This window comes from Saccopteryx bilineata, chromosome 4 (genome assembly GCF_036850765.1).
Source record: "Saccopteryx bilineata isolate mSacBil1 chromosome 4, mSacBil1_pri_phased_curated, whole genome shotgun sequence".
In the NCBI taxonomy this organism is placed as follows: Eukaryota; Metazoa; Chordata; class Mammalia; order Chiroptera; family Emballonuridae; genus Saccopteryx; species Saccopteryx bilineata.
The window spans coordinates 147,467,683-147,490,619 of record NC_089493.1 but is presented as its reverse complement, the minus strand read 5'-3'; the positions used below and the strand labels follow the sequence as shown (position 1 = coordinate 147,490,619).

General features: G+C 44.8%; 1 protein-coding gene across 2 annotated transcripts in view; it reads right to left on the bottom strand.

The window, feature by feature from the left end:
• The window catches only part of LAMB1 (laminin subunit beta 1), an 83,777-nt gene extending 69,422 nt beyond the window's left edge, over window positions 1-14,355 (bottom strand). The window contains exons 1-7 of one of the 2 annotated variants that reach the window (XM_066272184.1): window positions 14,208-14,355; window positions 13,957-14,068; window positions 12,724-12,899; window positions 9,748-9,883; window positions 6,664-6,737; window positions 1,184-1,372; window positions 1,034-1,097 (exon numbers count right to left, since the gene is read on the bottom strand). In XM_066272184.1, the coding sequence (XP_066128281.1) occupies window positions 1,034-1,097; window positions 1,184-1,372; window positions 6,664-6,737; window positions 9,748-9,883; window positions 12,724-12,899; window positions 13,957-13,993 (676 nt within the window). In that variant the 5' untranslated portion in view covers window positions 13,994-14,068; window positions 14,208-14,355. Of the gene's footprint in view, window positions 1-1,033; window positions 1,098-1,183; window positions 1,373-6,663; window positions 6,738-9,747; window positions 9,884-11,651; window positions 11,736-12,723; window positions 12,900-13,956; window positions 14,069-14,207 lie in introns of those variants that run through there. The other variant, XM_066272185.1, reaches the window with a different exon arrangement.
• Between the last annotated feature and the right edge of the window lie 8,582 nt (window positions 14,356-22,937).

Below are 22,937 nucleotides of genomic sequence, written 5' to 3'. Positions count from 1 at the left end.
ACATTATTTGCCACCTTCTACATGTTTACCAACTTTCTGAGCCTCAGTTTACCCAGATGTAAAAAGGAAACAAGCCTCACCTTACTGAGCACATTGAGTATGGGTGAGACTTGTGATTTCCCTCGACTGTTCTTTCTTCTCTTTCTTCTTTGATAGCAAGAGCCCTAGTCAAGAGCACGTGGCCACCTAACTAGGGATGTTCCACCATGTCGCCTGCAGTGTAGCCATGTGACTAATTGTGGCCAATGGGATGCAAATAGAAGTGGTAACAGCTCCTGTGTCACTTGCCCTTCACTCCCTCCCCTCCCACAGGTTGGGAAAAGGGTATTATTGGTCCAGCTCTAACCATGTGGACAAAGACAGTAAGACAGATGGAACCTGGGGACCTGGATGACCTACTGGCTAAGAAAGACTGCAAGATTTAGAAATAAAGATACAAAATGCTTAGATAAATCTGAATTTCTGGTAAACAATCATTTTTTAGTATAAGTACATCCCAAATATTACATGGGACATAGTTATACTAAAAAATAGTTCATTGTTTATTTACAAGTCAAATTTGGGTTTCAGCCTGTATTCTATCTAGTGAGCCTATTTGTAGCAATGAGCTACTCCTCTGAAAATCCCACTGAGTAATTTTGTAAGAGAAATAAACTTCCATTTATTTGGGCCACTGTATTTTTTGGGACACTTTGTTACAAAAGCTTAATCTATAGCCTAATAACACACACACACACACACACACACACACACACACACACATTATACTGAGCAATAAAATAAATAATGTATTATGATAAGCATAATTGATTGAGCACCTATGACATAAATCTTTCATGAAAACATGTTCCTTGTCAGCAAAGACTTTTGTTACTGCCAATTTCAAAACCTTCTGGTAGGGTATTGCAGAGAAAAAGAAATAAAGGGAGTGTATTTAGTACTGAATAGTTAAACTCTGGGTAGCAGTTCTCTGGGTAAAAGTTCTTCCATGATTGCAATTTTCCATCAGACTTTTACATGAAAACAAGCTTACTCTGTATCCTTGGACTATAAGGATCTTCTATTTTGAAAGCAGGATCCAAAGCACGAAATATCACCTAAAAATAGACAGAAGAATAATTGGTATTTTTGCAATGATAAAAACAATTTGCAAGTAGAATGTGACACAAAAAAGGAAACAAACCTCTCCTTCCGTTGAGGGTTCAATGTCAGAATATCGGGAATCACAAATTATATCGTCGACTTTCTTCATGGGGCCAGTTGAAATACCTGGAAACGAGCTCTCACAGTCGTAAGCAAAGTATCTGTACACGCCCCAGGTTTTCCCAAAGTCAGACGACCGCTCGATCAGCATGGCGGCTGGACGGAATGTCTAAGGGCAGGGTGGGAAGGGTTCATTTGGTGGTTTCTTATTTGTAGTAGATTATTGTTTAAATCTCAGATGAAAATATTACTCAAATGTGTGCAACAGCCCTGACTGCATGTGGTTGGTATTTAGACTGTAGCTAGATTTCAAATACTTGAAGCTGTTGTTCTGGGGAGACTCTCCTTGTGAAGAAAGTATCTAGCCTCTAACTGTTGCACTTTCTCCCACTCTCCTAAAGATTAGTAAGCTGTTTCTCTTTACAAGCTGATTATAAACAGGCCCATAATATGATTGGTTAGTTTGAGTGCTTATTCTTTCGATGGTTCATTTAATAATTCAGTAGATGTGTAAAGACTTCCCTCAGTACCACACACTGGTCTATATTCTGGAGGTAGTCCATTGAGGTGTTGATATGGGTATAAATCATCATTTACAACACAATATGGCAAACACTATAGTAGAGTCATGTGTGGTGTGCTTTGGAAAATAAGAGGAAGAAATTACTAACTCAGGAACTAGCTATACAAGCAAAAGACTGGAAACAGAACTCAGACTTATATTTGTACATGCACATTCACAGCAGCATCCTTCACAGAGCAGGGAGCAACTCGAGCTAAGGGGTTTACTTCATCTTTGTACAATGACAATTAAAGGGAAACACAGATGGAACTGGACAAAATAGTATAACAGTTAGACTGCACTTTAGAAAAATAACTGTGGCAGAGATATCGCGCATGAAAAAAAGAGACAAGGAAACCAAGCAACAGAAAAAAGGTGAAGGTCTTAACTCAAGCCTTACAGTTTAAATACAGATAAAGGGACCAAACTGACTGCTCTGAGAATTTGGTGAAAGAAAAATGTATAGAATTGGATTCGGTGATCAATTAGATTTCAGTGGAAAGGGAGGGAGAGGAAAGAAACACAGGCACCTGAGCTCGGGTAGCTGGGGAACTATGTTACTAATAACAGAGACACAGAAGAGATGTGAAGGCATTTGGTTTTGGACGAATGACATGTGAGGCAGCCACGTGGTGACGCCCCCTAGACAACTGAAGACAATGGCCAGCACATAGCTGCAAGAATGGAGCTGGGAACATGGGTTCAGGAATCACTACATCCATATAACATTTGAAACCCCCAAATGTATAATTTTTCCCCAAAAAGCAAAGGGCAAGATAAAAGAGCCAAAGTCAGTGCTCCAAGAAAATGCATCCACAAAGGGTTAGATAAGGAAGGAAAGAGACTGGTACCAGGGACTTTAACTATATGATTGCCTGGCTGACCTGTACCCTCCCAGAGTTGTTATGTTGAAGACTAAGCCCCGGTACCTCAGACCGTGACTGTATTTGGAGGTAGGGTCGTTAAAGGGATAATTAAGTAAAATGAGGTCATTATAGACCATCCCAATCCATGTTGACTGGTGTCCTTAGAAGAAATTAGGAGACAGGCATGAGCAGAGGGAAGACCATGTGAAAACACAAGAAAACAGCCAGCCATCTATAAGAAGGAAAGAAAAGCCACAGAAGAAATCTGCTGACATGTTCTCTAGACTGCAGGTTAAGCCACCGGATCTGTGATACTTTCTATGGAGGCTCTAGGGAACTAATACAGCTTCACACCACATTTGTCTCATGGATCAGGAAACCGAACTCAGAGACACCAACTGACTTGCTAGCTTTTGGTGGAACTTAGATTCAAATCCAGGCTGAATGAAGACCAAATATGTCTTTCTGCCTTATTGGCTAGTGGAATAATAGAAGACTGAAAAATGGATGCCAGAGAGGAAGGCATAAGACGACAAAAATCTTAAGAAGAGAGCAGAAGTTTAGAGGGTGTGATGAACAGGCTCAACTGGAAGAGAGGAAGCAGAATGAGCACTAAATGTGGGCAGATGCTTCAGCCTGGATGAACAGGCAATGCATTCTGGGAAGTGGATGTCAGATGACAGTGCAGGAAGGTCAGAAAGTTAAACAGACCTAGCAAACAGAACCTAAACAGACACTTCTGAATTCAAACCAATGTTTGACACATTTGGGTGACAACTAAAGGAAAAATGAGTACATTCCCAGACCTCCTCTTGCTTCTCTTAATAATCCCAATGGTCTTTTCCACTGGTAAAGGAGACAAGGGGAAGAAATTAAAGGTCACATTTTGACAGATTCTTTGACTTATTCACTTACTAGTTGCTCAAATTTTTTGTCTTTTTATTTTTTTACATGTTCAGGAATAAAAAATATGATACTTTATTAGAATTTTAAAGTAAGAGAGGAAAACCCAATGGCTAACTGAACCAACAAACTCTCCATGAGAAGAGTGAAGATACTAAGAGAGAGAGTTGCCTGATGCATGTGTCACTAGGGAGCAGAGAGGAAAAGCCTTACAGACAGTCCTGGCTATGCTTCCTGCCCTTCTGGAAATTTCTGAGTCTCAAAGGGCCACTGGCGGGTTACTTAATTTCCTGTGGAGTTAAGAAGCTGCTGGAAATAAGAACAACACATTTTACCTACAGAACGGAAGCTTTTCCATGCTCTTGGCTTAGTCACCAACCTATTTGGCCCTCCTGTGCTGCAGCGTAGCCTCTGAAGTTCACACGAAATAAAAGAGCTGTGAGTTTGGAACTGTCTGACTATATAAAAAAACATACTGTGTATATGCTAAATAAATTTTACTAGCTTAAGAAAATGCAATGTACTCAACCATTGGCCATCTCTACGGCAAACACAAGTAAGAACAACTTGTACTCTCCATCCTCAACCCCTTCCTGCCCTCCCTATTGTTAATTGGTATCACCACCCTCCTAGTTAGTCAGTGTGGACGTCAGAGTAATTTTTTTTTAGAGTAATCTTTGATGTATTCCTTTCCTTACCCTTCCTTCCACTGCTCTGCTCCCAATCTTTCTCCAATTTATGGTTTAACCTTTGATTCTAAGGGGCCCACCTGACTTTCTTAGAAAACCGGCTCCACCTCTCAGCGATGATTCTCAGAGACGGTGTGGGGGGGAGATAATGGGACATGTTTGATCTGAAAAAGCTTCCCATCTGCTTTCCAAGGCACTTGGCCTGCAGGAAGTGGCTCCTTTCCACCCAAGGATCACAGACAGCCTCCCAGGGACTGCATTCCCTCCTCAGTCAGTCCTTCTCAACAAGACCTCAACAGGAGCCCCCAGTGTTGTCCCAGGCCCTCCCTTGCATTTCCCCTTGACTCCCTCCCTGAAATACAGGTCTTGAGTTCACACTCCTCTGCAAGAAGTCATGGTCCTTCTGTCATCTTACTTCCCTTCCTCCCCTCGCTACTCCAAGCTTGAGGCAAATGTACATTGCACGTGCTGAACACACCTTGCCTGAGGTCCCACGCCAGAGTGGTGCTCGAACTGTTCCCTCTGCTAGAATGGCTTTTCCCCATCTTTTCCCACTTAAATCCTGCTCACTCTTCCTGGCCCAGGTCAAGCGCACCACAGCCCTGTCCTCATGAAGCTTTCTCTCGTCTCCCAGGCTACAGTTAACTTCCCGCTCCTCTGTGCTAATGCACATCTGAACTTCTGCTACAGCAGTTAGCACACTCTGTCGTATATCTGAGTTATCTGCAAGTAAGTTTCTCCCCTAGAAGAATGGAAGTCTCAGGAGGGCAGTGACCTCTAAACCACCTCTAAAATAGCCCATAAAGCCCGGAGCAGTTTCTTTCAAACAGAAGATGGTTGGGTTAACTCATTTAGTTACTCATTTATCAGTAAATATTTATAGAGCAATTATGTGCCAAGCATCAGCACATATGGAAATGGTCACGTTTTTACTACAGGCCAGGGTAGCACGATTGCCCCTATAACCGGAGCAGAGGGATATATCACACAACTCTATAACACAGGTGCCATTATTGTTCCCACTTTACCAACAGGGAAGCCAAAGCTCTTCCCACACACGACAGTAAGGGGCAGAATGGGGACTCACACCCAAATCTGTCCAACCCCATAGATGTTGCTTTTCACATATGAACTAGGACCCAGAGGATGAGTTCTTTTCCATAAACTAAAGTATGACTGCTTGCAGCCATTTTTCACATCTCAGTTAAATCACCACCTCCTCTATTTGAGCTTCTGCACTTCTGCACAGAATTTCATCTTTGGCCCATTGTATTCACTTGAATGAATTCCAACTACAGAATATGTGCCCAAAGGACTTGTGGTTGTAAAGAAACTCAGAACTACCTTTATATGTAAACAGATGCCCTTTCCAAAGTAAAAGACAGGACCATAAACATTAATAAAAATGTCACATAACATGAAGGCAATATCCTTATGAGTAGCTGAGTTTTAATTCTAACCGTCAGGTTGACTGTGTAATTGATGAAGGGACAAAGAGTAAGTGACAAAAATGTTCAGTGGAAGCCCTCCCAGTCCTCTCAGTATCAGGTGTCAGTGTAAACTTTCCTCCCCAGCAGTAACAGCAGCTTCCTGGGGAAGGGGCAGAGGGCCTGGGAACCAGCAGCCCAGCCACATTCTGACCTCCATGCCCACCCATGGCCTGGCCTCCCAGGCTTCAGTAGAGGACATAGTGAGACTTTTGTGGCTACCTGCCTGCATGGTAAATCTAGTCTGGTACCTTTTTCTAACCTGAGAGGGTATAGATAAGGCCCCCAACTTCAACTGAAAACTATTCACCAGTGATTTTAATCTAAGAAGTAATAAGTAAATTATAGGTTTAGTGTGCACTCTAAGCCATGTGGAGTCTGTCATTTCCAGGCAGCTGCTTAAGAAGAAACAAAGGGACTTTGTACAGACATTCCCTAGTACTGGAATCATTTTACATCTCAAAAAGAAAAATGATGAGAAAATCCACATTTAAGAAGGCATACAGATTTCTTAAAGAACTGTAAAACTGTTCCCACAAATTTTGCAAAACCTTGGCAACTAAATAAAGATAATACACTCCCTTTTCAGTTATCAAACTCAGCATTAAATCATCAACACAAGTGACCAGGGATTTATTCTCCAGATGTTCAATTGTGGTTTGGAAGAGTCAGAGCTGTCTCTCCATGGGGAAATAAAAAGATACCTAATTAAAAGTTTACAGTTGAATTACCTTAGAATAGTGGCTTGCTCAGTTACTGCTGTGAAGATAGAGTATTTGTTAAGCATAGTAATTCATTTCCGTGTTTAGAAATCTACTCAATTGTCCCAGTTAATTGCAATGATAATATCTAAGTTCCCATTTAGCTCAATTCACAACAGACATGTGTTTCGAAAGGGGGATTTACATAGTGTTCTCATGTGTCACTTGTGAAAAAGTTTATGGATTCCTTACCTTGAAGGTCATTATGAGATGAGTAAAATGGAATTCTGCTTCCAAATCCAGTTGGATGGTTACATTTTCCACACCTATAGATTTTGTTTTTTAATAAAAAAAAAAACAGTAAGGTAAAAAGGAACATCTGTGAACAATTGAGGCTATTACGTTATCTTTATCCTCTTTAGAGAAATCCTTTTTGCTTCCTATCTTAAGCTGAAGATGCAGATAAGAGGACAATAAACCTGTGTTCAAGTTTAGGTGTTAAAGCACCAATCAGAAGGGTCCTTCAGTCTTCTACAAATCTTTTTGGAGTTCAACATGTTGAATCTGCTCCCTGGAATAAGACATTTGGCAGAATGCCTCCAGCTGCATCAAAGACATCTTTGCTTAGGAAACAGTGAGACATCTTCCCACCCCTCCTAGCCAAGAGGCTCTCCAGGGGGAATGGAGAAGGGCACTTCCTGTGCACAGTGGGGACTCAGCTTGCACTCCAAAGCACAGGGTCACAATCCTCCTTTGGGACAAACACAAATCTTCTCTTTTTCCTTCCGCAGCAATAGGAAGGGAAATATGAGTCTACCAGTTACGCTGGTTACACTCCAATTTAGAAAAGCCCAGCCTGCTGGGGAAGGGGCTGGTGCATCTCCACAACTGAAACACAATGGCAGAGAGACAAAGGGCTGGTCCAATAAACAAGCTAGCCCAAACAAACACCCACATCTCCCCTTTGGAGGGGAGGGCCTGAACAAACAGGAGCCTGTGCTCCACGCCCTGCAGGTCCAGCACACAGGCGCTCACACATGGAAGGGCCACTGGAATTCAGAGATGGAAAACACCTCACTCTAACCCCTCTGACCCCTTGGGCCCTGCCTGTTTGCAAAGGAGGCCTTCCATCTTCCGGCACTTCAGAGGGCTTTGGGGGTCCATCTTCCAGATTAAAAGAGGCTTTAAATCCAAGAAGACAGGAATGTGTCAGATTAAATCATGTCACGGGCTGGTGTATTTTCAGGAAATCAGTAGGACTTTTGAAATAAAGCCTCCTGCTGGAAGACTACCAAGTCGATTGGGGGAGGGGAAAGTGGTCACTGGAATGGATATGAGTTAGCTGGAATGTTAAAGAAAAAAAATTATAGTCATATACTAGCTTTATCTAAATTTTTAAAAAGAACTACACGATAAACCTACTCTGGACACTTCTTTCCATGTGAAATGTTAGCCAAGTAACCATACATCTCCCCTTCCCAGGCTTTTAAAACCCAGCAATATTTGTTCCAAATGAAGAGATAAGGAAACAATGAAGTACACACAGGACGAGCGCCATTTCTGCAGCATCAGACCATGCGCTACAACATGTGGCCTAAAAGCATATTCCACTTGAAATTTACAACCTAATAAAGTACCACAGTCGTTTTAATGTGGGAAGAGAAAGCCGTGGAGGAAAGAAACAGACCATTACTCCAGTGTGTCTGATCTCTGCCAGACCAAGGGCAGGGCATCACGGAGGTGAGTTAAAAGTAGCTGCACAAGCCCAGCTGGAATCTATGCCTGAGAACCAGTCATTTATGCCTCCATGTAAAGCTCCCTGTGGACAAAACACCCAAAAAATAGATAAAATCCTATTTACAAAAAAATGTCCTGAATTGTGAACTATCAGACAACAAAGAGATGACAGTGGACAGTAACAATCCGCCTGACTTTCCAAAGACCAAGTTCCATAGTCTCATGTCATTGCATCCCATGTCAGTGACAGAGAAATCCGGCCCGCCTAGTGGAAAAAGCCTTCTTTCTGGCATTTGGCGACTCTTGCCACACAAATGAAAAGCTGTAGAAAATTTTAAACTCCTGATGCAATCAACAAAACCCCTCTTCTAGAGCTCTAGTACATGATGAACTATTTTACTGCTACTAACATGGGAACAGCATCTCTCTTCTCTCTCTCCCTTTCAATAGAAGAATGTGAGCAGTCAGAAAATGCTCCTCGTCAGTAGTCCTCTGTAGTCCATGCACAGATTGCCAGAAAATTCTCTTTCACACTAATCTATCAACCAAGATATTGTCCTATAAGAATTAATAAGACACTGATACATGCTTTCTGGGGACCAGTCTACCTCAATCAAGCCAGTAACCAATGGAGTCCCAAGGCCAACCAGAGAATAATCAACCCTCCCCAGAAACCAACAGTCTTCTAGAAAGCATGTGGGATTTCACAGTCAGTGATGAAGAAGTCTATTAAGGGAGTTCTTCTTTATAGAGTGAATGGTGGCAAGCATTCAAACATTTCTCTGGTGTAGGGTATATATCTGAAGTGTAGGCATATCTCTCAGGTGTAGGCATAGAATAAAGAGATTTAGTAGTGTCTGTGCTTTCTATGGCTGGACTTAGCTTCACTTTAGAGCCCTTTCTCATTTTTTTTTTAAATCTAATAATACACGTTAACTAACAAACACAATAACTCTTTTCCAAAGTGCAGCATTCAAGTTTGAAACAAGAGTAAACCTAATTTCAGTTTAATTTCACAGCAATAGTAATATTATATGTGATGAATTTATTAAACCAAAATCCAAAAGACAAAGAAAATACAAAGGACTGATTTTCACACTCACTAGGTAAACCAACTCGGGGTCATCCATGTTGACCAAGTCTTTGAAAAATCACATCTCTTGCTTGTTTATAGTACTATTATTGAATTTTCTTTAGATAGAAAGAAGGTGGAGATAGTGGTGGGGGCTGATTCTGCCCTTTCATTTGGGGTTGATTAAAATGAAAGATGCTTAATTTTTGTGGAAGAATAGGGTTCTGAGATAGTACCTTCCCATGACCTCCTCAGCACCTGCACTCACTCCCCAAAGGTCCCCTCAGAATGAGGATAGGAAATACTTTGGTCTAGCATGAAAGGTTTCTTTCTTATAAGAAGTGCATGCTTTAGGAAGAAGGATCGGATTTTACCAAGAGAAGTTAGTGCTTCAGGCAATAAATCTGTCAAAGGCCATGATCACAGAACAGAGCAACCAGTCCTGATCACAGACACCTAGGAGTCTGTAAACCCCTTCCAGGTGACCAACCACACTCCACAAACTTGTTCCCACACCAACCACATACCATTTTCAGATTGCCACCAAATCTTAAGGCGGTTTGGAGCAAATGTAGTGACCACATTTTCAATGAGATGACTGTCAGGATTGAGGGTCTCATGATAAGGATCTTGTGAATTGCATATGAAGCATTTCTTGTCCTCCTGAAAGCAAAGTTAGTTTCATGAGTTAAGGAAACAATTGCACATACACCCTCCAAATAAAAACCAAGCCCACAATATAAAAATCAAATCTATTTGCTTCAAGAAAAATGAATGTGCTCCAATTATTTAAATGACATATCTCATGTTTTCACTTTAATTTACTGAGTATAAAATTCTCCTGAAAATGCCCTCCTCTTTTGCACATTCAAGGTCAAAAGTAAAAGGAGGTACTGTTTCCATCAGCTATTAACTTAATCAAAATGAAATTTCTAGGTTTAAGCCTTAATCTCAATAAATAGCTAGAGAAGCTTACTCTTCAAGTATAGTGCAGAAAAGGTATTAGAAAATTTTTGCTGCCTGACCTGTGGTGGTGCAGTGGATAAAGCGTCGACCTGGAAATGCTGAGGTCACCGGTTTGAAACCCTGGGCTTGCCTGGTCAAGGCACATATGGGAGTTGATGCTTCCAGCTCCTCCCCCCTTCTCTCCCTCTCTCCCTCTCTCCCTCTCTCTCTCCTCTCTAAAAAAATGAATAAATAAAATTAAATTAAAAAAAAAAAAGAAAGAAAATTTTTGCTGACATAAAGCAAATAGAAAATGAAAGAAAAAAAAAACCAATTTGGCCTGATTTTCTAAAACCTACATAAGGCAGACACCAAGTATTACACAGACAAATTTAAGAACATTTGGGAACTATAGAACAAGACTTCTTAGCTTCTACTCTGCCCAAGCTGTGAAGCCGCGGTGATGGCCTGTGGACCACAAATTCTCAGGCTACCTGGGGAAGGGGTATCAGGTTGTCCCAGCGTATTGGGAGCACTATAAAGTGGGGCCCACTCAAAGAACACCAAAGTGGACCTGAGCTGGAAGCGCGGCACACTTTAGGGTTTAGAGTAGCTTCGAACTGTTCTCATTTCCCTTCCCCCTGAAATGGGAACCACAGCCACCCCGGCAGTTGGGTCAGGAGAGTTCAAAGAACCTCCTTTGTACTCCAGCATGGCAAATCATAAACAGCGAAACATAATCGTTCCCTTCCCACACAGAGGTCTGCTTTCTAGCTAAGGTTTCTGAAATGCAGACTGTCCTTAAGTCTGAAAATGACACTGCGACTGAAATCTACAGAGACCCACACACACCTTACAAACAACATATAAGCAGGGGTGATATTCTTACAAGGAAAATAGCAACTGCCTGTACCATTACAATTTATTTATCTGCTTCCTCTCAAAACAATTTAGAGCCTGGCAAGATGAAGTCATGAAAATATAGACCAGAAGTCAGGGATACAATGGGACCATAAACAAAATACATAAAGCTTCCTGACTCACTTTTTACCAATCTCCCCTAGGCCCTTTCCTCAGGCGCTGATTATCCCTGGAGAGCAAGGACTCCACGATTTCTTGGCTAATCATGTAAATCAGAGAGCCTGGCTCTACTTGCTTTTAACACAAACAGTCCAGTTCTTATTCTGGTCAAAACTGGTTTCAGGGCCTAGTGATTCATTTACAGGATGTCCTGGCTTTTGCAGTAAATGTTAACATAATATTTTAGTTGAAATTTACATGCTGATATTGAAAAAGGGAACACAAATAGTCTTCATTAACTTGTCCTCAAAGACACTAGTACTGAAGAACAATTACCAAAACTTACAAAAAAATGTTTAATTATAGCCTCCTTTCTAATCAGGAGGAAGCAGTCTAGACATCTTTGCATAAACCTGGAAGCAAATGAATGGAATCCACTTTACCACATTCCTTTGGTTTCATTTACCAGGTTTCCAAAATGGGTCTCCTTCTGCTTTGTAAAAGCAGACTCCATCTCAGGAACATGCTGTGTAAACAGCGCAATGTCCTCCTCCTGAGGGGCAGGTACACAGGTGGGTGGAATGACCAAAATTAGAGCAATAAATTGGCTTGAAACTTGCCTCACTGTGAGACTAATGACTGCTTGCCTGAGAGGCCAGAAATATCAGTCAAGTCTTGGAAAGGGTTCCTTATTCTGGAAATTTACACTCTCATCTTTTAAAATTAGTTTTGACTTTGTAAAAATGTAATCTCTGAAATCTAAAATCTGGTTCTACTTTTAGAAACAGAAAACACCTTGAAATTTCAGTTTGGTCCTCATCTATCAGGGTACCATGGCAACCAGGGCATTTTTGGAAAAGAAAGCATTATCCTGGTATCTAATAAAGTCTAATAATAAATGTAGATAGGGGAATAGCACCAAATGAGGTGAGAAAAACCGGTCTGATGACCGCAGTGACCTTACAAGGTGTCTGTCAGTGCTGGAATATCCTTTATCCGAGATCAAGATTTGGAAAAACAAACAAACCAAAGTCACTACTAAGAAAGAAAGAAGAAAGGAAGGAAAGAAGGAAGGAAGGAAGGAAGGAAGGAAGGAAGGAAGGAAGGAAGGAAGGAAGGAAGGAAGGAAAAGAAAAAAGAAAGGAAGGAAAGAAAGAGAGAGAGAGAGAGAGAGAGAGAAAGAAAGAGAAAAAATATTTTTATACACATTTCCAAAGGGGAAAAATTACACACGCGCGCGCACGCGCGACTTTTGGAACTGGTGGGTAGGGCACCGGGCAGGGGCCAGGTCTGTCTGCAGCCCTGCTTTTCCATACCGCCTGTGCCGACAGCTGCGGCGGCAGGAAACGCTTGGCGGATGCAACTGTGCAAACTGAGATGGAGCCAAAGGGTGAGCTACCGGCCGAATCCCGGCCTCCCTGGCTGGCCCGGCTACCTATCTGGGTAGCTAGCAGGATGCGGAGTCCCCTGGGTCTGCCCCTTTAGTTTGGACCAGAGGAGGTGCGCGCAGAAATTCTAGCTGGGCTCTCCACCCTTACCTGGAGGTGGCTAACGATGCAGTAAGGCTCTGGCGTGTGCAGCCCGCACGTCGAGGTCACCGAGAGCCTCTGTGCTCGGCCAATGAGAAGGTCGCCGGTGGCTGGGTAGCAGCTGCCCTCCGCACAGCCGTAGCTGAACTCCGGTTCTTGAGCGCTCACTCGGACTCCGAACACCGCTGCGGAAGGGGTGAGGGAACGGCGTGGAGGTGGTGGTGGGGGTGTTAGGGATTTGGGAGTAGGGAGCGAGCCCAGCAAAAGGAACAAGCAGGAACCCGGATAGAGTAGGTTCAGAAGAAAGCAGAATGCACAGAAAAGAGACACAATGGAGAGGTGAGTGAAGGAAAGGCGGGGAAGGCAGGGATGTAGAGAGGGTTCGGAAAGAAACAGGATCTCAAGTTTGTCCATCAGCCAAGGGCATCGCGCCCAACCTGCCATGCCCTGAGGAAGCAGCTCCAGGCACAAAAGATAGATGTGGAGACCCGCCACTTCGACGTGACTGGACCTGGGTGCAGGGAAGCTGGCAAACAAATGCCGTACAAATGCGCTGGAGTGCGTATGTGAGCCCGCGTGCACGTGGCAGCCCGTGCATCCTTGCTATGAGTGCGAGTGTGTGTGCGCTCAGAAATTTGTAATCCAGGGAGCACATAAGAGTGTATGCATATGTGTGCGTGCGCGCACGTGCACGCGCAAAAAATCCCTAGGTGGGGGGCGGGGAGCGAGGTGTAGGACTTGTCTGGGACACCGCTTTCTCGAGCTAGGGGCGAGCCGCAATCCCTGAGGCTTTGGAGCGACTTCAACGCTTCGCCATTCCAGGGAAGTTCCCTGTCCAGCTGTTTCTGGCGCCATCCGGGGGCAGACAGCGCTGGTTAATTAAAGCCACATGGCCCCAGTCAGTTCCCAGGACAAGCCTGCGCTCAGCTCCGGCACTTTACTGGGAAATGAGCTCCCGGGGAGCCTAACCTCCGTTCCGGAGAGCCTAGCAGGGACGGGCGGAAGGTGTAAAGTCCCACACAGCGACCGAAGCTCTGGGGACAGAGCCCGGGGCATGCAGGTACGCGATGATCCTCGCGCCGTCTTCAGCCGCCACCAAGAGCGCTGGCATCTAACCCCAGGGCATAACTTCCATTCCAGCCCCTCTCCCGATTCCCCAGGTGCCCTCGAAGCTAAATCAAACGCCTTTGGGGGTTTCTTTCCCCATATTCAAGCCCCCCACCCCCGTTTCCACGGAATTACCTAAGACACTGAAAGCGAACACCTGGAGCAGCCCCATGTCCAGTCCCTGCAGCCGAGGCGACACCGCAGAGGAACGATCACCCAGTCGCCTGCCTTGCTTTCTCGTATTCTTCTATGGAGTGGCGGAGTGGGGAGAAAAGGCAAATGTTCAGAGAGAGGAGAGGGGCCCTTCCATTTACTGCCGCTCCCAGGGAAGCAGGGTGTGGGAGGGTGGAGAGGGGAAAATCGCGCAGCCACTTTGTTCAGCTCACCCGGAGGTGCGAACGCTCTTCCAGCGACCGGCAGCCCAACCCAAAGAAGGGAATTAGAAAGTTTCGCGTTGGAAGGAACTGAGGGAGGCGCCTCTGCTCATGCGCATTTGGAGAGCCAGCAGAGGGGGAGGGCGGCGGGAGGCCACAACTTGGCCTGGAGGGGGTGAGGACCCACCCTCCCGGGACGCTTTTGTTTTAAGGAAGCGTCTGCGGTTGCTGCCGGGTTTGAGCTTTTTCAGTTCCCTGCGAGGAGCTACGGGGCTGCCACCGGGTGTGTGTCCCCCGGCGTGCAGGGGGGGGGGGGGGGCAGCGCGTGGGCTGGTCTCGGAGGTGGGTGTTCATATCGCCAGGCTTGGGGGGGGGGGGGGGTGGGCCGGTTGGGACCTCCTGCGCTCTCGTGCAATTTACATTTGTAAGGAGTCACGAAAAGGTGCCCAAGGCTACTAGCTCTTGCGCTGAGCACTCGGGGAAGGCGGGTTAACCCTTTAGAAAGGGTGGACATGTCAGGCTGATTCCTGAGAAAGAAGCGAAACGTTGGTATCAATATCGCTGAGCTTGGGCTAGATGGGACATCTTTGTCTTCACACGAGGGAAGGAAACTGCTTTTTACCGCTTCCTTTGCTCACACACGTATCCAGGACCTGCCCAGGTGGCCACGGCATTGAATTACCTATCTGAACCTACTTTTAAAAATATACTTCTTACTTAAATCTAGACGATGGTTCTACTTGAGATAATTTCTCGACCGACACTTTTGTTAAGTGACGCCTTTTCCTATCTCACCTTGACAGGATTGACTCAGCCACGAAGTTAGAGGTCTCTCATGAGATTCATTTTCCCACAAACTTAACTAAGCACCACGTCGGCAATTCTAGAGAGAAACTCCATGGTACATATACAAATAATGAGGAGGGGGAGAGGGCCTCTAAGGAAGGGTCTCCAACGACTGTGTGTGACCTGTCTGATTAAATAAGGGGTTAATGTAAGCTTACCCGTAGCCTGGGGGTTGGAGAGGGAAGAGAGGCAGGTGGCAGAACTCAGCCACCGGTTTTGTGAATTAACTTAATTCTGCTGCCTTAGCAAGGGATGGAGTCAAGGCTGAAGCGTTTTTGAGTTCTGTTCAGGGCAAAAGGGCCTTGAACGACAAAAGTGTAGTTAGTGGTTAGTCCAGTCAGGAATTTTGCTTGTTTTCTAATTAATCACCCACGGAGGTTTAAATGGCCAGTGGTCAGTTTTTAACTTTGCTGTAATCAATTAGAGCCCAGGAAAGTTTAATCATTAGACCATAGAGTGAGCTGCTTTATGAGTTTAGAAACATGCTTTCTGCTGAGGGAAGCAGGGGCCTCAGTCAGGTCTTAGCCATGCATTAGTTATTGTCCAAATCCACACTTGTCCCACTGCAGCCTCTAACCTGCTCAGGGGCCTCCCTGCTGGCTGGGCGGCCCCAACAGTGCTGAGAAACCAGGTGCTGTTTTGAGGCTATAAAGTTGCATGCAGGACCTTCAGAGCTTAATTAAGAAAAATAGGCCCTGGCCGGTTGGCTCAGTGGTAGAGCGTAGGCCTGGCATGCAGAAATCCCGGGTTCGATTCCCGGCCAGGGCACACAGGAGAAGCGCCCATCTGCTTCTCCACCCCTCCCCCTCTCCTTCCTCTCTGTCTCTCTCTTCCCCTCCCACAGCGAGGCTCCATTGGAGCAAAGATGGCCCGGGTGGGCGCTGGGGATGGCTCCTTGGCCTCTGCCCCAGGCGCTAGAGTGGCTCTGGTCACAACAGAGCGATGCCCCGGAGGAGCAGAGCATCGCCCCCTGGTGGGCAGAGCGTCGCCCCCTGGTGGGCGTGCCAGGTGGATCCCGGTCAGGTGCATGCGGGAGTCTGTCTGACTGTCTCTCCCTGTTTCCAGCTTCAGAAAAATACAAAAAAAAAAAAAAAATAGGAAAAGGCAAATCTCTTTTTCCTCTGTCATGTTTTAATACCCTGGGCCAGAGTTGCTCACTACAGTTCTTCATCTATGCAAACTGCAAGCCTCTGCTCTCACAGCGGCTGAGTCCTGTGGGCTACCTGGCAGTCACACCTGTCCCTGGGCAGTGTCCTCCCAATGGGCAGAGTTCCTCACCCCCATCACTCTTCGAAAGCTCCCTGCTCTCCTGACCATATCGCAGAGTAGTAAATTTAATACTACTAAGAAAATTAGACATTTATTGTTGGGTTGTTGTTGGGTTTTTTTGCATGTATATGTGCAGGGGGCGCAGGTATAATAATACTTTCACTTTCTGCCCACTCCATCTGAATTTGTCTACCTTCATTCCCACCTTTATCTTTTCTGCTTCTGCCCTGGAAGTGTGTGCCCTCACCAGAGTTCCTACGAGCAATGCTCGCACACACAGGCCTGCTCCATTTCCCCATCTTGGGGAAAACCCCGCAACCTGCCTTTCTTCTACACACCCATTTTCCTCCTATCCTCCCTTTGTCTTCATAGTCTGGGTTCTTGAAAAAGCAGTCTGCACTTACAGTTTCCTACTGCCTTTCCCTTTTTCCTGTGTAATGACTTCCAGCTCCACCAGTGGGCTCAGTAATTACCGCCAGACCTCTAGTTGCCAAATGCATTAGGCATGATCCTATGAGGTCTCTTTTTGGCATGTTTTACAGGATCCCTCTGCCTTCCTGACTCCTTTTCCTTGGCTTCCAGGACATGTTTTGCAACAGGACTCTGACTCCTCCTCTTCTGCTTCTCCTTCCCTTCTCTGATCCCTTAAACTTGAGTGTTCCCGAGGGTTCTGTCTCCAGCTTTTCCTTCTACATACTTTCATTCACATTCAGGGTCTCCAGCACCTTGGCCGTGGTACTCCCCTGGTCTATAACTCTAGCTTTGTACCTTGCTTGGAATTTACATGGAATTTCTAACAGTCTACTGAATATTCCTACTTTGATGACCCATAGGACATGTGTTACAAACTGAACTCATCTCCACCCCTGTGGAACAAAATGTGTTCTTCTGTTTCCAATTTCAATGACTAGCACTATGATCTACCCCTTAGCTCAAGACAGAAACCTGGGAACAGGACTGGCTGTAGAATTGTAGGGCCCAGTGCAAAATGAAATTGAGCACATGGGACCCTTGTTCAAAAATTGATGATTTTGAGATAGCGGCAGTAACACATTATACCAAGCCTGGGACTCTTCTGAGTAGGGGACTCTGGAAGACTGTCCAGATCAAATGCTTTTGAAGCCAGCCCAGCCTGGGCATCATGCCTGATATTCCCCTCTCTTTTGCCTCTTCCCACCCATCACCATGCCCCTGTTGCTCCAATCTTATGTCCCAATGCCCATGGGAGCCCCCTGGCTGGTGTTCCTGCTTCCAAACTCTCCCTTTCCCAATCTAATCCTCCTTAATGTTGGAATCCATGGGAGTCCGAAAAGACCAGAGTAACAGGCTTTATTAAAAGGAAGAAAGGAACCCTGTCGGGCACTTCTCCAGGGAGAAGGGCAGTGGTTACAGACTAGGGGTGAATTTTATAGGGTGTGGGAGAGCCTGAGGGCGGTACTGAGTCAGAAGTTCTGGTATGTTCCCTTTTATGGTTTTAGGATTTCAGCTTTCTGGAATGCTCCTTCTTAGGGCAGGTTGATCAGCTTTCTGGAACTTTTCTGCTTCAGGGGCGATTATCCAGTAAGTAAGGGTGAGGTCAGGCAGCCAGGTGGGACAACAAAAGGGCAGTTGGAAGTTCTGGTAAATTCATATATCTATCATTTCTCAACTCTGTGGTATGATAAAAAGGAAAAGAGGTGGGTGGAAGGAGAGAGTATGGAGTTCAGGAAGGAGGTTTGTCTCAGACCGGCCATCTCCTAGAGCTACTTCCTGCTGTTATTCCTATTGGGGGCCTCCTTCGTGAACTCCTCCCTGGGGTAGTTGGAGTAGGGGTTGTAAAAGCATTTGATTGTAGGTAATTCTGGAGATTTCTCTCATTTGAGGAACTTGATAAAGAAAGAAGCAAGCATTAAAATTAGGTACAAAGTTAGGATTGGTTCTATAATTGGTGCTAGCATTGAGAATAAGGGTTTTTTCCACCATTGTTCGAAGTAGGGGTGTTTTTATAGAGTTCCAGATTTTTCTGTTTCACGAGGGCAGGTTTCAGGTTTGGTGTGTAGGGTTAAATAGATTTTTCCAATTTTCTGATTGGCAAAGGTCTGCATGCAGTTCTGTAAGAAACTAGTGAACAAACGTAAGAGGCAGGGTCCAAAAGTTAGAAAAATAAATAGGGGAGTGAGGGGACCAATGAAAGGTAATAGTCAAGACACCTAGTTTGTGTGAAACCACTGATTGATTCCATGTTTATGAATTCACTGGGCTTCAGAGAGAGAGAGAGAGAGGGAATAAGACAGGGAAGTGGCCAGTACCCTTGCATCTAGACCTATTTTTATAGAAATTTTTAAAGAAACAAGAAGAGGGATTATCTGTATAGCTTGTTTGGTCCTTAGATTGATGGGCAGTGTACTAGGAATTGAAAGAGGCTCATGGGGTGGGATTAGGTTGATATTTGGGGTGAGATAGATTAGAGTACAGGTTTCTGTCTAATTAGTAGAGAGACACATATAGGTGTTATGCCGTTTTTCTACTTTAGCAGCAGTGGGAGTTGCCAGGATCACGGTGTGTGGACCTGTCCACATGAAAGTCAGTCCTTGGGTGATGTACTGCTGGAAGCGCCTCTTGGACAGTCTTTGAACAATTTGCTGAGTAACCTGTAAATCCTGCAAGTACTTAGGGAAAGGGTGGTTACATTTCTACACTTTGCAGCTAGAGTTTAAGTCCTAGTGACCACTGCTTCTAGCTGGAATTAGCAGCAGGTCCCAGCCTACAATAGGCATGGGGCATTGAGACAAGAGGAATAAAAGAGATGCTATACATTAAATAAGTAACAAAATTAGACTGTCAATACCCATAGTAGAGATCTTTGAGGGATAAATAAAACTCAAATATTCAGGCAAGGCATAGTAGATGGCCCTTGTGTTTACAAGAAATGAGATCAGTTTATCTGCTACTTAGAATAAACACCTTAGGCTCGTGAACAATGTCCTTGGGCCTTCAGTGACAATTCCCAGCATGTTGGGCAAGGTCAGGTCACAGGAGCAGGGTTGGAGCAGGGTTAGAAGAGACTGAACCCTCCCTCCATGGAGCAAGGGGGCAGCTTACCTTTTCATGTCCCTTTTTCACAGCACAGACGTTGTCACTTGGTGGGGCCGGGAAGCCTGGCAGGCTTCAGTTCAATGACCTTTCTTTCCACTCTTGAAGTACGGCTCTGATGGAATCCTATGAAGCCCTTTAGGGTGCTGGAGCCTTTAAGAGCTTATGCCAAAGCTGGTATTTCCTGACTTCTTTTGGCCCTTATTTGCCTTTCTGTTACTTCCTTGACCATTATAGACCTTAAAAGCCATGCTCAGAAGATCTCACTGAGGGGCTTTACTAAGAGAGCAAAATTGGGAATCCAGTGCTTAAAGAAGCCTATTAGACTGAGGAAAGAAAAGATTTGATTTGCGGTGGTAGGTGGTTGGAGACTGTGGAGGGTCTGAGTTTGATCTAAGGTGAGACCTCAGGTGATGGGGGTTAAGGTGATGCCCAGATAGGCTATGGGCTGAAAGTGAAGTTGAGCCTTAGCAGAGAAGACACTATATCCCTTCATGGTGAGGAAGTTAAGAAGGATGGCAGTGTGTCTCCTTGAGGCAGGCAGGGAGGGGCTGCAGAGTAGTAGGTTACTAGTTTCAAGGTTGCATGCTGCTAAATCCTGAACTAGTGCCCGCCCAAACAGGTGTGGGCTGTTTCTGAATCCCTGGGATAAGACAGTCCATGTAAATTGCTGGGCTGCATTAGTTTCTGGGTCAGTTTAAATAAAGGTAAACAGAAAGTAAGAGTCAGGGTGTAGAGGTAAAGAAGGCATCCTTGAGGTCTAGGACCATGAAGTGAGTGGTGTTTGAGGGAATGTGTGACAGTAATGTGTAGGGATTAGGGACTACTGAATGGAGGGGAATTACTGCCTCGTTGATTAGGTGTAAGTCTTGTATGAGGTGATAAGCCCCTGAAAGTTTTTGAACAGGAAGGATGGGGGTATTGTAGGGAGAGTCTGTGGGGATGAGTAAGCCTTGATTTAAGAGGTGGGTAATTATTGGTTTAAGGCCTTAGAAACAGACAGTTACACATTAAACAAAGACTTCACATACAAATATAAATTAAGAAATTTAAATGAGCAAACTTGCTTCAATTCAAATTATACTAGAGATATTTTCTGACAAAGAAAGAGACAAAACAGATTAATCACTTACACAGCTCAATAGACAACTCTGCTTTTTAAAGCTTTTTGAGATGGCAGGGAGTTGTCAGCAGAGAGGGGAGGAAGAGAGAAAGCAGATGGATGGACAGTGTAAGCAGCTGGATGGAAAAGAAGGAGGGTCAGAATCCACAGGAGGAGGAGGAGATTAAAATGCTGGTGGTGGTGCCATGTGGTCAGAGGAGTCAAAAAGATTTGGAGCTCTGAAGAGAGGGGAGAGGATGAGAGGAGAATGGCATAGCTGTAGCCGAAGCCGGTGGGGTGGGAGGTTGGGTAAGATACAGCCGAAGCTGGTGGGCTGGGAGAAATGGGTCAAAGAAGAAAAAGAGACAGAGTCACCTATCTGTAAGGAGGGAGGAGGGGTTTAAGAACACAGTAGAGAAGGGAGGGGCCCCTGGCCAGCAGAAGAGGTGAAAGAGAGAATGGTATTTGCAGGTGAATGAAAATCCTGTGAAGGGAGGGGGCTTTCTGGAAGGAAGAGACTCAAGTGAAAGAGATTTGCAGAGGGACCAGAGAGGGGTCCTAAGAGAGGGGTGCCCCCGGGGGGTCAGGCAGGAGGGGAAGAGAGTTGGGAGTCCATGGAGAAGAAAAGATTAGGAGCGAAGGTTTTAGGTGAGGTTTCTTTGGCCAAAAATGGCCTGCATGTAGAACAAGCAGCACAGAAATTAAGGACAGGAATGAAAGTAAAGGAAACCTGCACATAAGGAATTTCTGAAGCTTTCCCAGTCTGGTGGCAAAAGTTATTAAGGTCTCGCAGGATGTTGTAATCAAAGGTCCCATTTTTAGGCCAATGGAAGTCATTGTTGAGCCTATATTGAGGCCAGGCTCTGTTGCAAAGGAAAATGAGTAGAAGACAGCCAACGGGGTTTGACTCCGAAGAGCCCATTCTGGAGATTAGTGATCTAGAGAGGGCGTCCCCACCTCCAATCACAATCTCAAAGGAGAAAGCTCTCCTGAGAATGTGGAGTCGTCCTACTTAGGGGTTGTCACCACTCAAGAAGGAGCTCAAAGAGAAAGTGGAGGGATTTAGCTAAGCATTTAGACTTTTGGAATGTGCTGTCTCCTGAGACAGAAAAATGGCAAACCCCTCAAAATGTGAGGCTAACCAGAGAAAGCCATCCGATGATGGATTAGGGACTTATGGGTCGAATTAAAGCCAACTGGGAGAGGGAAGGGAGAAACTCCTTACCTTTCTGGTCTGGCAGGGGTTCAGGACAGGGACAGTCACCGGCCAATCAACCTACAATTACACGTCCAAACAGAATCAGGGAGTAAGCCCGGGATGAGCTGCCACTGCCCATTGCTTCCCTGGTTGTAAATTTGGATGGCAAAGAGGGATCGTCCAGGCAGTTAGTACTCTGTCCCGGGTTTTAGCACCAAATGTTGGAATCCATGGGAGTCTGAAAAGACCAGAGTAACAGGCTTTATTAAAAGGAAGAAAGGGCCTGACCTGTGGTGGCCCAGTGGATAAAGTGTCAACCTGGAAATGCTGAGGTCGCTGGTTTGAAACCCTGGGCTTGCCTGGTCAAGGCACATATGGGAGTTGATGCTTCCAGCTCCTCCCCCCTTCTCTATCTCTGTCTCTCCCTTCTCTCTCTTCCTCTCTCTCTCCTCTCTAAAAATGAATAAATAAAAATTTAAAAATATTTTTTTTAAAAAAGGAAGAAAGAAACCCTGCTAGGCACTTCTCCAGGGAGAAGGGCAGCAGTTACAGACTAGGGGCAAATTTTATAGGGTGTGGGAGAGTCTGAGGGCGGTACTGAGTCAGAAGTTCTGGTATGTTCCCTTTTATGGTTTTAGGATTTCAGCTTTCTGGAATGCTCCTTCTTAGGGCAGGTTGATCAGTTTTATGGAACTTTTCTGCCTCAGGGGTGATTATCCAGTAAGTAAGGGTGAAGTCAGGCAGCCAGATGGGACAACAAAAGGGCAGTTGGAAATTCTGGTAAATTCATAAATCTATCACATAACATTGACAAAAGGATTTTTTTATAGGCACAACTTTGATCATGTTGATTCCTTGTTTAAAAGCTGTCAATGGCTTCTCTCTGCCCATGTGAGCAACATGAAATACTGTTTATACTTTCATTTCCTTCTCTCTGCTACACAGATGCTCCTTGACTTCATCAACACAGTAAACTATAATGTACCTTTGAAGCCTCCACATAACCATGACTCTCTCTGTTCTCTTTTCACCCCACCTAAGCTTCTACTAGCACAGGCATGGCCAACCGTTTTTGTCCCAGGGCCAGATTAGAAAGAAAACTTTTTTCATGGGCTGGACAAAATATTAAAATTTTAAAATGGTAAATACAAAAATGATTCATTTAAGTAAACAAAATTTTATTATGTAATTTGTTTATGAATAAATGTACATAAGTGAAAAAATTTTAATATACAATATTATTTTAATAAAAATA